This window comes from Balaenoptera borealis (assembly GCF_965194805.1).
Source record: "Balaenoptera borealis genome assembly, chromosome: 9".
NCBI lineage: Eukaryota > Metazoa > Chordata > Mammalia > Artiodactyla > Balaenopteridae > Balaenoptera > Balaenoptera borealis.
In genome coordinates, this window is record NC_138873.1 from 10,397,019 (window position 1) to 10,409,523 (window position 12,505).

Consider the following 12,505-nt stretch of genomic DNA (forward strand, 5'->3'; position numbering starts at 1 on the left):
GCAGGTAATGCCAAACTTTAATAGAAAGTCTTCCAGTAAGTTTAAAAAGGGACTAGTATGGGAGTTCCCTGGTGGCCTAATGGTTAGGATCCTGGGCTTTCACTGCCGTGGCCTGGGTTCAATCCCTGGTGGGGGAACTGAGATTCCGCAAGTCACGCAGCAGTGTGGCCAAAAATTAAAAAAAGTGGGGGGGTGGGGTGGGGTGGGGCGGGGACTAGTGTCTAATTCATTCTGCAAAACTTCATAATACAGATACCAAAACCACACGAGGATAATTACAGTCCAATCCCTTTTATGAACAGTGATTCAAGAAACCTAAATAAATGTCAGCAAACTGAATTCAGTGATGTGCAAAAAGAGAATATATCACGAGGCTAGGTTTACTCTAGAATGCGTGTTTGGCATAATACTTAAAAAAAATGTAATATACCCCAATAACAGATTATAAGAGGAAAAACAAAGTGATCATCCCAAAAGACACACAAAAAAAAACACATAAGATAAAATTCAGCATCCATTCATGATAAATTCTTAGCAAACTAGAAAAAGAAGGGAACTTCCTTATCCGACAATGGGCAGCTACAAAGAAAAGACAAGAAAGAAAGAGTAAACATTATATTTAATGATGAAATGCTGAAAGCCTTCTTTTAAATCAGAGATAACACAAAAACAGACAGTCCTTTCAAATAACGCATTGAAGAAGCTGTCTGAAGAAGGACAAAAGAAGGGGAGATGGGAGTGTTTTTTTTTAAGCAATTAAAAAAAAAATTTGGAAAACCTAAGAGAATCTATAAATGATTAGAGTTAGTAGAATTCACAAGAACTTAAAAGGGTCAATGTACAATAAAATTTAATACACCAAGTTCATTATATTTGTATATACCTGAAACAATGAGAAAATGTAATATAATAAAAATATAAAATCTATGTTTACAATACCAACAAAAATATAAGGTATATAGGAATAATTCTAACCAAAAAGTATAACAGTTCTTTTTGAAGAATATTATAAAAGAAATTTAAAATTATCTAAACAAATGAAGAAATGGAGAGAGAAGTCATTCAGGAAGAGGAGGGACAGTGGGGTAGGAATGTGAGAAGAAAAGGAAAATCAGCCCTGAGAACAAGCAGACCAGTGCACCACCCATAGCACATAAGCAGTGCTGAAAGCAGATTTGGACAAGGCCGCTTTTTGACAACAAAAATGACTAAACATCTGCCTCTTCTTACTAACATTGTCTTTCTCTAAGTGACTGGTGCTTCTTTACCAATGACAAAGCACGGACACACTTAAGTCTTGCCTCATGGCTCAAAATTAAGACACCTAATCGCCAAATGCTCACAGCTTCTTTAACGTAGCCAGTCCAGACTGACCCTCACTCCCCTAATACCTCTTAGAACCATCCAGCACACACCCCAACCCTATAAACCTCCCAACTCCACACCTTCCATGAGGCTCCAGGAGCGTGCTCTCCCTGGCCCGTAGCAACCCAAGCCAAGTAAACCCAGCTCGTTTTACTACAAGTGTGTTGTTAATTGTTCAAATGAGGTACTTTTTTTTTTAACTCTTATTATTTTATAAGTATCACCTATTTCACATAAAACAAAAGAGGTACAATGAAAAAAAAATCCCATTATAATAACAACAAAAAAGACAAAATTCTTAGGAAAAAGCATGGTAAGAAATGAAAAGTTTATATGAAAAATAAGCAAACACAAATTGCCAAGAGAGCTCTGAAAAGAGTAATGAAGATGTATTAACCCTACCAGACATCAAAAAATGAGAAAAACAGTACAGTACTGGTGCACTAACAGAGGACCAATGGAAAAGAATAAAAGTCCCAGAATAACCTCAAACACTGTACCTAAAGGAAAATTTTAAAAGTTTAAAAGGAAAGATAACAGTAATGGTTAATTTTATGTGTCAAGTTGGAGAGTATTTGGGGATGAAATTAACATTTAAATCAGTGACCTTGAGTAAAGTAGATTACCCTCCATAATGTGGGTGGGCCTCATCCAATCAGTTGAAGGCCGAAATAGAACAAAAAGACCAGCCCCCCAAGCAAGAGGGAGTTCTCCAGCAGACTGCCTTCAGGCTTCATCTTCGCCATCAGCTCTCCTGGGTGTCAGCCTGCTGGTCCACACCAGATTTTGGACTTTCCAGCTTCCATAACGGAGTCAATTCCTTAAAATAAAATATCTTTATCCTAACCAATAGGCTAGGTCTCTGGCAAGACCTAATACAAGAAAAGTTACTTAACCAAGTGGTCATCTAGAGAAAAATAAATTATGTTGGATCATACCTCTCTCCATAGATTAGGATAAGTGAAATGTAGAAATCACTCTATGAAAATACTACAAAATAACAGGGGACAGTTCCTTTGTAACTTCAGAGTATGGAAGGCTCATAATCTCACTAAAAATAAAATCCAGATATCATAAAAGAAAAGACTGCTAATTCTGACTACATAAACATTTTTTTAAATTCAAAAAGCCCTTCTGCATGACAAAAAAAGGTACCACAATTAATGTCAAAAGACAAATGATAAGATGGGAAGTGAGTAATTCATATCATGGACAGAGGTCTAGTCTCCCTAATATACCTAGTTTTTATTATATAAATCAATTTTTAAGAGACAAACAACTGAATAGAAAAATTCAAGATAAAAAGATATGAATTGACAGTCCAGGAAAAAAGGAAACGTAAACATTTTTAAATATATAAGATGTTCAAAATCACTCATAACAAGAAAAATGTAAATTAAAACTACATTATCAGATTGGTAAAAATCCAGAAGCTTCTTAAAACCATGCTACTGGCACATGGTAGGTACTCTCACACATCAATGGTGGGAGTATAAACTGGCACAACCCCTAAGAGGAACAATCTAGCAATATTTACCAGAATTACAACTGCATATACCCACTGACACAGCCAGGAATTTATCCTACAGATACACTTGGACATTTATGAAATGACACATATACAGAGCATCATGGCAGTATTGTTTGAATTGCAAATAACTAAAACTAATCTAAATGCCCATCAAAAGAGAACTGGTTAAATACATTATGATATGTCCATAAAATGGAATGAAGCTATAAAAAAGAATGGAGGATTGCTTTATGTACTCCTTTGGAAAGAAGCACAGAAAATATATTTAAGTGGGTAGGGAAAGGGGAATGACAGAGGACAGAAGAATGTTTACAGTATGTTACAGTGTACCAACATTTATGTAAAAATAGAGCCAACAATTAAAATATGGTATTTTGCTTCTTTATATAAAGAAACATACAATAAACTAATGAAGTCGTTATCCAGCAAAGGGTGAGGTGGGTGGTGAGCTAGGCAAGAGGAACTACTGTGGAGAATGGAATCTGTAGCCTTTCCTCGTACTTTTTAATTTTTGAAACATATGAATGTATTGATTATCCAAAACATTACACATTAAAAAATGTTAAAGATACAAAGTGAGGTATCTTAATGGAACGCTAAAATTACCTTTTGTATCAATCACATTAACAAAAGACACAACGTTATACTTGCTGATTATCTCCTAATACAAAAATCAACAGACTGTGTATGCTATATCTGGGAACAAAAGCAAAGTCTATAGGAAGGAATGTTCTGTCTGTTACGAAACACTGGCTTCTTATATTAAATACAGTTGAGCTCCTTTGTTTTTTAAACGTATGTGAATTCAGTATTATAAATTCTTATTAAAATTTGGCTTGATTTTGAAAATATTCTAGTGGTTATTTTTACTTTGTTTTGGGATAGATTTGGGGGGATTATTCTGGTTTTGGAGGTGCTAACTATATCTAAAATGCTAGATCTCATTTCCTAGATAAACTTTACAAATCTATCTGAACATCAAATTCCCTAAAAACTAAAACTGTTCCTGTCAAACCAGACCCTCTAATTAGGCTACCTAAATGTCTCAGGCTACCTAAATGTCTCTGATTTCCACTTCTTTGTCCCAGAAGAGTTTACTGGAACTTAAAAAATATTTAGACATTCTATAGTTAGGGAGTATGAAAACAAGAAAAAATTTCCAATATACTTTGAGAAATATTTGTTTTTCCTCAGAATATACAAAAAATGACAGCATTTACATTAAGGAATCATTTTTATATAGTATTTCCTGACATATAATTTATTGTATTCAAGTCAATAAAATAACAGCAGTATCGTTCAAAGCATAAAATAGACCTAAACTAAGCACATTAAAATAGTATTCATTAAAATAAGATTTTACCTGTAGTATGCTTTAAATATTTAAATATGAAGGATATTAATAACTAATTGCCATGTGGAAGAAGTCATCAGTGAATGCTTCATAAAGGAAGTAAATTTTGAACTTGGTCTTGAAGGAAATGACAGGCACTCAGAATCCTTAATCAAATTGGTTTTACAATCAGAGATGCATTTTAGCTCACTGAAGGAAAATGAGTAACATAATCTCTCTATTGAGTCCTTCTTAAACTCTGATGACATGACAAAACATTCTGTCTACAGAGAAGTTCAATAAGGCTCTGAAAGCTCATGAAAAAGCCTGTAACTTTATATATCATAAACCCAGATACCAGTCTCTCTCACTTAAAAAGAAATGGTATTGAAAGGTTATTTAATTTTCCCACATTTTAATAAAAGACCAGACTAAATAACTTTGAAGTAATGTACATTCCTACCTCTATAAATTGCTTTATATAACCAAAATTTTGAAAACATATATGCAAAAAACAAGATTCTACAGACCTTCAATCTCAGCTGTTGTTTTAACATGTTTTCTTTGAAGTCATAAACTCTTTTTGGAACTCAAATAAAAGTCACATGGGAAAAGACTCCAAAGAACCCAAGAAAATACTTAAGAAATCGGCTGAATTTATTAAAATTAAGCTTCATATATTTATATATTTTGCTTAGCATCAACAATCTCTCCAAGCTGTGTAAGTAGCACTTTAAAAACTGAATAGTCAATGTCACTGTCTTCCCCTCTCTTCACCACCCCCAACCCACAAAAACGAAAGAAGAGAGGAAAATATAAAATGCAAAGTTACATTTTGATGCTTATGACTTAAAGTGCTATGAAAGCTCTATTTGAATTTAGAGTACAAGTCCTGAGCTCATGATACCTTTTAATATCACTCAGCGACAATCTCTAAAACAAGATGAAACTGAATCACTGTACCAAATGCATATGTACTATTTTCCTACAAATCATGTAAGCTGAAATACATAGTCCAATAACCTAAAAGAGTATTTAATGAGGCTAATTTAACTAGAAAGTGTTTAACATACATAAAGGTACATGATTCCCTTTAGTATTTTAATACATTGTAATTGAAGTGATTATCTGTCTATAAGCTAGTTTAGGAAGAATAACACTGCCAAAGGCAACAATGTTTTGACCCAGTAGCACTTACCATTAAAACAAAAACAAATCAAAAGAAGGCTCAACATAAAAACACCATGTATGTGCCAACTAGAAAGATTAAATGATCGATAAAACCATTTTCCTGAATAAGCCTCAACGAAGTGACAGAGTACTTTCTGGAAAGATTCAGAACACAAATGGCAAAGAACATGAAATGACTGACATTTTCTGCTGTCACTAACGAGTAATGTAAGAAGCTATTAAACTAGTCATTCTTCCCACCCTTCAATCTCAAACATCCATTTGTAAACAAAGAGTTTAGGTTATAGTTCTGCATTTTCTCAAAACTTCCATTTTTCCCACTGAGAACAGAAATATTTTAAATGGGCCAGGAAGACATCTCAGAACAGAGGCCTGGGGACCAGGGCTGTGCTCACCTGCTGTGGCTGGTACCTCTGCTGGGGCTGGGACGGCAGATACTGCGCCTGCGGCTGCTGGCTGTAGTAAGGCTGCTGGCCCTGCTGGCAGTAACCGCTCACACCTGGCTGGCCATACTGAGGCGGCACCTGTCACGAAGTCAAGCAGGGCAAGTGAGAAAGTCAAGATGTGCCATTCAGCGAAATCAAATATGGTTTCAATTCAGCAACAGGAAGTGGGTTCTTTGATAAGCAATTGAATTCGATATTTTTAATATTCTCTCCATTAGATAAATTGGCATACTGCCTTCTACTCACATACTATCAATGAAGACAAAAGACAAAGTATTTTTTGAAGCAGAGTTAAATTATCAGACATCAAAAATTGATAATTTCACAAAAATCCAGCGGCGGGGTCGGGGGGAGTTCCTAATACTGACGTCAAAAAATTGTTTCTGCTAGAAAGTCAAAGCAGCATTATGCTAATCCATTCTCATGCAACACTCAGATGAAAATGAACTTCAGTCCCAGCTCACTAATACTTTGTAGGATGCTTGTGGTTTGGGGACATGTTTGTTTCAACTAAGGTCAGAATGCCTCAATTACATTTTAGCAGATACCAGTTACAGCAGCAATTCCATTACCTGATACTATTTTGGCTAAAAAGAAACAACGTTGCTTTATAATAAAATGAAACCCATTTAGAAAACAATACTATGTATATCAAACAATATAACTATCAATATGAGTTCCTGATGGAAAGATATTCATAGCTATACAAGGATAGTATTTTCCTAGTTGATAAAACGGTTACTGATATAAAGCGAAGTGTACTGTGCTACCAATACCCGAGTTACAGACAAAATGACCTGAAGTCAGTCTTCTCCATTTCTAATTTACATGAGCCTAAAACATCTTGAAATCATTGTTCAAAGAAAAGTCCTTCCTCATTCAATAAATACACCACTGATGACATTTTCTGATGTTCTTTCAAGTGAGAAATCTATTGACATTTTTTTTTTTCCTAATTGAGAGAAAGAACAGGAGAGGAAAAGAAAAACAAGATATCAGGACGGCAAAAAGCACTCCTGGAAGGAGAATGGTGAAGTCACTGTTAATACCACAATATGGTCCATTTGAGAACTCCAAGAACTTGATCCCCACAAGCACACATACTTAAGAATTCAGTCATCAGTCCCACGTATACACTTAAAAAACAAATTGACTATAGAATACTGAATGAGGAAAAAAAGAGTGAGGAGGAAAATATTAAACACTTTGCCTCTAAGATCAATTAGCACAGTAATTGGCAACATATTCAATGAAGTAAAGGGAAAAAAATGCAGAAAGCTAAAGTTCATATTCCTTTTGACCCGATCTAGATTATTTTCAAGCTGCCAGCAACGCTGACAAAACATTTGGCCACGATGGCTTACAAATGCCTCTCATTTCGCAGACCCTAAGCTAGTAGAACAGACAAGTTTGTATTGAAAACCATTCAACAGCACAGTTGAATTCTTTGCTTTTATTTATTTTACAGCTTGATATCTCATAATGAATGTATGTCCCTGACATAAGCCAAGCCAAAGAATTTCCATAAAATACAACTCCACATGCTAGAATACCATATACTACCACAACACATACCCTTCCGTTCAACACCCATATGTTTGATTTGATATCTAATACTGCATTTCACACAAGCTTCTTTGCAGTTTGATTTGAAGCAGTTAGGATAACACTTTGCCAGTGTTAAAATGACTGTAAAGCTCAGTCAACACAGCCAGCAACTCCCCTGTGAATTGCACTTTAATATGTAGACTTTCTGGTTTACAGAAACCCTTACACACAATATGGAAGTGGGAGGGGGGGGGGTTCTATTTTCTAAGCAAGACAACAAGAGGACATATTGCAGGAGTCTCCTAACACTAGAGCAGCCATGAACTTACTAGATTCTTTTACTATCTACTCCAACTCCGAAAAGTGGGGAAGCAAGTCGGATGCAGGGGAGGCAGGTAGGATGGGTGGGAGTGTAAGCAAATCTTCAATGGACCCGTAGCAACAATCTGCAGAACAGAGCAAACGTCAGAGGGGGAACCATCAAAAGCATCTGCTTGGGAGATTTCATCACTGTCTTCCACAATTAAAAACCTACTTGCTGTCCTTTAAAATACGTGGTCTAATTATTTGGTACTAACTAACTGGCTAACTAACCTTCTGAGACCCTGGGAGAATTGACAGGGCCTGGAGCCAATCAACTGCATTTGGTCTATTGTCCTTACGTGGGAGCCATGACAAAACAGAGATTAGTGAATTCTAGTCCACCTAAAGAATCTCTGTACTAGAAACGTATGAAATCTAAATCCAAGCCCTCCTGTACCTCAGTTGTGTAAATATGATCAATCACATAATGATATGTCTTACATCTCCATCTGCAACATGGGGCTACCTCCTCTATTAATTCCTATTAATATTATAACCAGCAATATTATAATCCTACCTGGAATTCTACACAGATTCTATTATTATTTATTAAACTAAGTTGTAGTGCTACCTCTAAAATATTAATTATTAACTAAGTGTTATCTTTAAAAAGCAATTTCTAAATACAATACACCTCAGCTGTCAGGAACTAATGTCAATTCTTTAATGGTCAATAATGTTTTTGCTTTAATCAATTTAGAGGTAGGGCTTTCAAAGTTCTATTATATGATTTTCTGACATCTTAAACCAAACAATCATTATTAAGAAACATAAATGGAAGGGTGGAGCCATAATACATGGAATGCCCCAGAGCCCACTGCCGAAAGTTGTCTGCACAAACCCCAGAGTAACTGTGGTCTCGCACTGCCGGCTTCTCACATGCCATCAAGGCCCTCAGCCACTGCTCCTCACTCCGACCTCCATCTTTAACAGCATCTGCTGAGGACTGAGAAACCCACTACACTGTTACGAAGACCCAAAGGACTAAGCCATGAGGGAAGCGTATGAGCTTTTATTGTCTCAAGTTTTGTGAAATCAATTTTGGCTACTAAGAGTCTTTTTGTTTATCTCTTAGTTCTTAACCATATTCAGGGTAAATAAGATTACCAAACTGTTGAATTCAACTGTTCAACAGTTCAACAGTTACCAAACTGTTGAAATTTAACCAAGAGTTACTGAGTTTCAGGAACCAAGTGCTGAGAATTGAGGATACAAAGCACTTCTGTCTCAGATACCACCCCTTCCCTAACCGGCCTAACCCACCATCATTCTCATGCCATTTCTGATTTGATTTTACCACAGGGGAGATTATTAGATTTAGTCAGTTAACCCTTTAATTATGTGTTCATGTGTTTACTGTTTGTCCCCATCACTAGACTACACACTCCTACACCCATGGTATGCCTCCTGGAAGAGGGCCTGCCACTGAAATGTTTGTTGGATGGATAATGAATGTTGTTCGATGGATTATTAAATCAAGTTATTATTATATAAAACTTTAAACTAATGATGGAACACATTATAAAACTGAAATGACTTATACCATCCAAGTCTTTGATTCAGCTTCAACCAATAGCCAAAAACCCCAAACCTCACATTGACAGCAGCAGAGTACCCTCGGCTATTACCGGCTAACCCTCGAGGTCATTACTGCCCAGCAAATGCGCTGGACATTTATCACTAAACTAAACCAAATGGAAATCTCCAGAAAATGCCTAAGATCAGGGATTTTCTATTTGTTATTTAAAAGTAAGAAAAACAAAATTTTCTCTCATTTCTAAATAAAGAGGATCTTCAAGGGGAACATGAGCACACACAGTAACAAAAAGTTTTATTCCAATTTTCAAAGAAACGTGAATGCTTGCAAACATTACTGGAGAGGGAAACTATAGCTAAAAATGATTCATTTACTTTAAGTATTTATTTTAGGAAACTACCCTGATAAAGGACGTGAGTGTTAACTTTCAAATCTCTGTGTCATGTTAAATGTGAAAAATTCCAGGCCCCATTTTTCATTTTACTTTACCTTGAACTCTTTGCTCAGCTCATACTTCAAAACTGAAGAAATGATCAGGTTTATAGTCTCATCCTTTTCCTATCTAAAGAAGTTTGAGAAAGCAGTTTCTCCACTAAGTTTCAAGGTGCACTGCCCTATGACCCAGCAACTCCCCTTGTAAATACATACCCATGAAACACTCACATGTGTCCCAGGAAGGATATTCCATCCAACACTATTTACAAGAGCCAGAAAGAGGAAGCAATCTAATTCCAACACAGTAAGTAAATGGGAAAAATAGATTTTGCTATAGTCATACGTGGAATTCTAACCATAAAGTGTACAGTTTAGTGGCATTAAGTAGATTCACATTGTTGTGCGACCATCACAACTATCCATCTTCAGAACCTCACCATCCCAAAATGAAATTCTATTTCCATTAAACAGTAACTCCCCATTCCTATCCCCCACCACAGCCCCTGGGAACGACTATTCTGCTTTCTGTCTCCATGAATTTGGGTATTCTAGTTACCTCATATAAGTATAATCATACACCATTTGTCCTTTTGTGTCGGGCTTATTTCACTTAGCCTAATGCCTTCAAGGTTCATCCATGTTACAGCATGAATCAGAATTTCATTCCTTTCTAAGGCTAAAAATATTTCCATTTTAAGTATACACAATATTTTGTCCCATCGTGGGCAATGGGTGGGTTGTTTCTACCTTTTGGTTACTGTGAATAATACTGCTACGAAAATAGGCATACAAATATCTGTTCAAGCCTTTTCTTTCACTTCTTTTGGAAATATACCCAGCCCATAAGTGGAACTGCTGGATCATACGGTAGTTCTATGTTTAATTTTTTGAGAAACCGCCATACTGTTTTTCACAGCAGCAATACCATTTTTTAATTCCTGCCAGCTGTGCACAAGGGTTCTAATTTCTCCACTTCCTTGACAACACCTGCTATTTTCTGTTTGTTTTTGTAATAGCCATCCTAATGGGTGTGAAGTGGTATCACACTCATTATGGGTTTGATTTTCATTTCCCTAATGATTAGTGATGTTGAGCATCTTTTGCATGCTTATCAGTCATTTGTTTATCTTACTTGGAGAAATGTATTAAAGTCTTTTGCCCATTTTTTAATTGGGTTGTTAGGTTTTTGTTGTTGAGTTGTAGGAATGCTTTATATATTCTGTGTATTAATCCCTTATATATGATTTGCAAATATTTTCTCCTCTTTTGTGGGTGGCCTTTTTGTTCTCGTGATAGTGTCCTTTGATGCACAAAAGCTTTAAATTTTGATATACTCCAATTTATCTATCTTTTCTTTTGTTGTCTGAACATTTGGATTCCATGTCCAATAAATCACCGCCAAATTTAATGTCATGAAGCTTTTCCCTAGGTTTCCTTCTAAGAGCTTTACAGCTTTAGCTCTTATGTTTTTAGGTTTGACCCATTTTGAGTTAATTTTGCACATAGTGTAAGGTAAGGGTCCAACTTCCTTCTTTTGAAAGACCTGTTGTCCTTACTCTAGTATATAATTTTCGTATCAGCTTCAGATCCTTTTGTTCTAAGAAGAACAGTTTGGTTTGGTATCTACACTTTCCTCTAGAACTGTATTAAACGAATACAACACACATTCAACACACTGTATAATCTGTTTATATGAAGTTCAAAAACAGGCAAAACTAATTTATAGTGATAGTAATCAAAACAGTGCTTGTGGGATATGGGGGCTGGCGAGAAACAGGGGTGAGGAAACTTCTGGGGTGATGAAAATATTCTGTATCTTAACTGGGATGGTTGGTTCATAGGTGTACCTTATTTGTCAAAACTCATCAAACTGTACACTTAAGATCTGAGCATTTCATTGTATGTATATGATAACTTTAAAAGTATGTATATACACTTAATAACGAAGAAGGTATCTAAACTTTTGACCTCACATTTTTTTCTAATGTATTTATGTCAAACCATTACGGCCTTACTTACACCTAGATGTAAGTTTCCTATTTGATAATAAAATAGTAACTGTTTCTAGGTGCTTAACAGGGAGTTTTCATACTTTCAATTTACATAATTCCAAAATATTACACAGCAATTAATACTGAAACAATCATAATGAGTATGTAAATTCAAATATTTAACGCAAGTCACAATACGTATAGGAACAATATCCCTTCAACCCAGAATTCTGCTTTTGGGAATTTACCTTAAGGAAAAATATAAAACAAGTGTGCAAAGATACGTGTAGCAAGGAGGTCACTGCACGCCCCTGATACCACCCCCACTCAAAAACAGGGAAGCAGCCTAAACAGTTAAATGTGCCTCCATAGAGATTGGTTTAAAAGGGGAGGGTAATGATATTTTATTCAATAAAATATCACAGAGTCATTAAAATGAATGATTCTAATTGTAGATAATATGTATTGAATAGCAAGAAAGTCTGTCCCTGGATTTTTGAGGTGGGACTTAAGGGGTAGCAGGTTACAAAACCATATATATATTTTTTAATATGAAAATCTGTGTATGTGTGTTGAGTAAAGAATTAATTACCCCAGAAGAATATACATCAAATGTTATGTATCATTTCTTAAACCAACTCTGAGTTTTTCATGAATCTAAAACTAAATGCAATTTATTTTGGATTAATTATTGCTGTCTTTCTAAGAATTATCAAAAAGTATATTATAACAATTTATATTTAACAGCAGAAAGCTTAATTTTTA

The 12,505-nt window shown here is 35.5% G+C and overlaps 1 protein-coding gene across 7 annotated transcripts in view; it reads right to left on the reverse strand.

Moving 5' to 3' along the window:
• Nucleotides 1-12,505, reverse strand: part of ARID1B (AT-rich interaction domain 1B) — a 406,097-nt gene that overhangs the window by 272,909 nt on the left and 120,683 nt on the right. For all 7 annotated transcript variants that reach the window (XM_082404508.1, XM_082404506.1, XM_082404503.1 and 4 more), the window contains exon 3: nucleotides 5,816-5,944. In XM_082404508.1, the coding sequence (XP_082260634.1) occupies nucleotides 5,816-5,944 (129 nt within the window). The remainder of the gene's footprint in view (nucleotides 1-5,815; nucleotides 5,945-12,505) is intronic.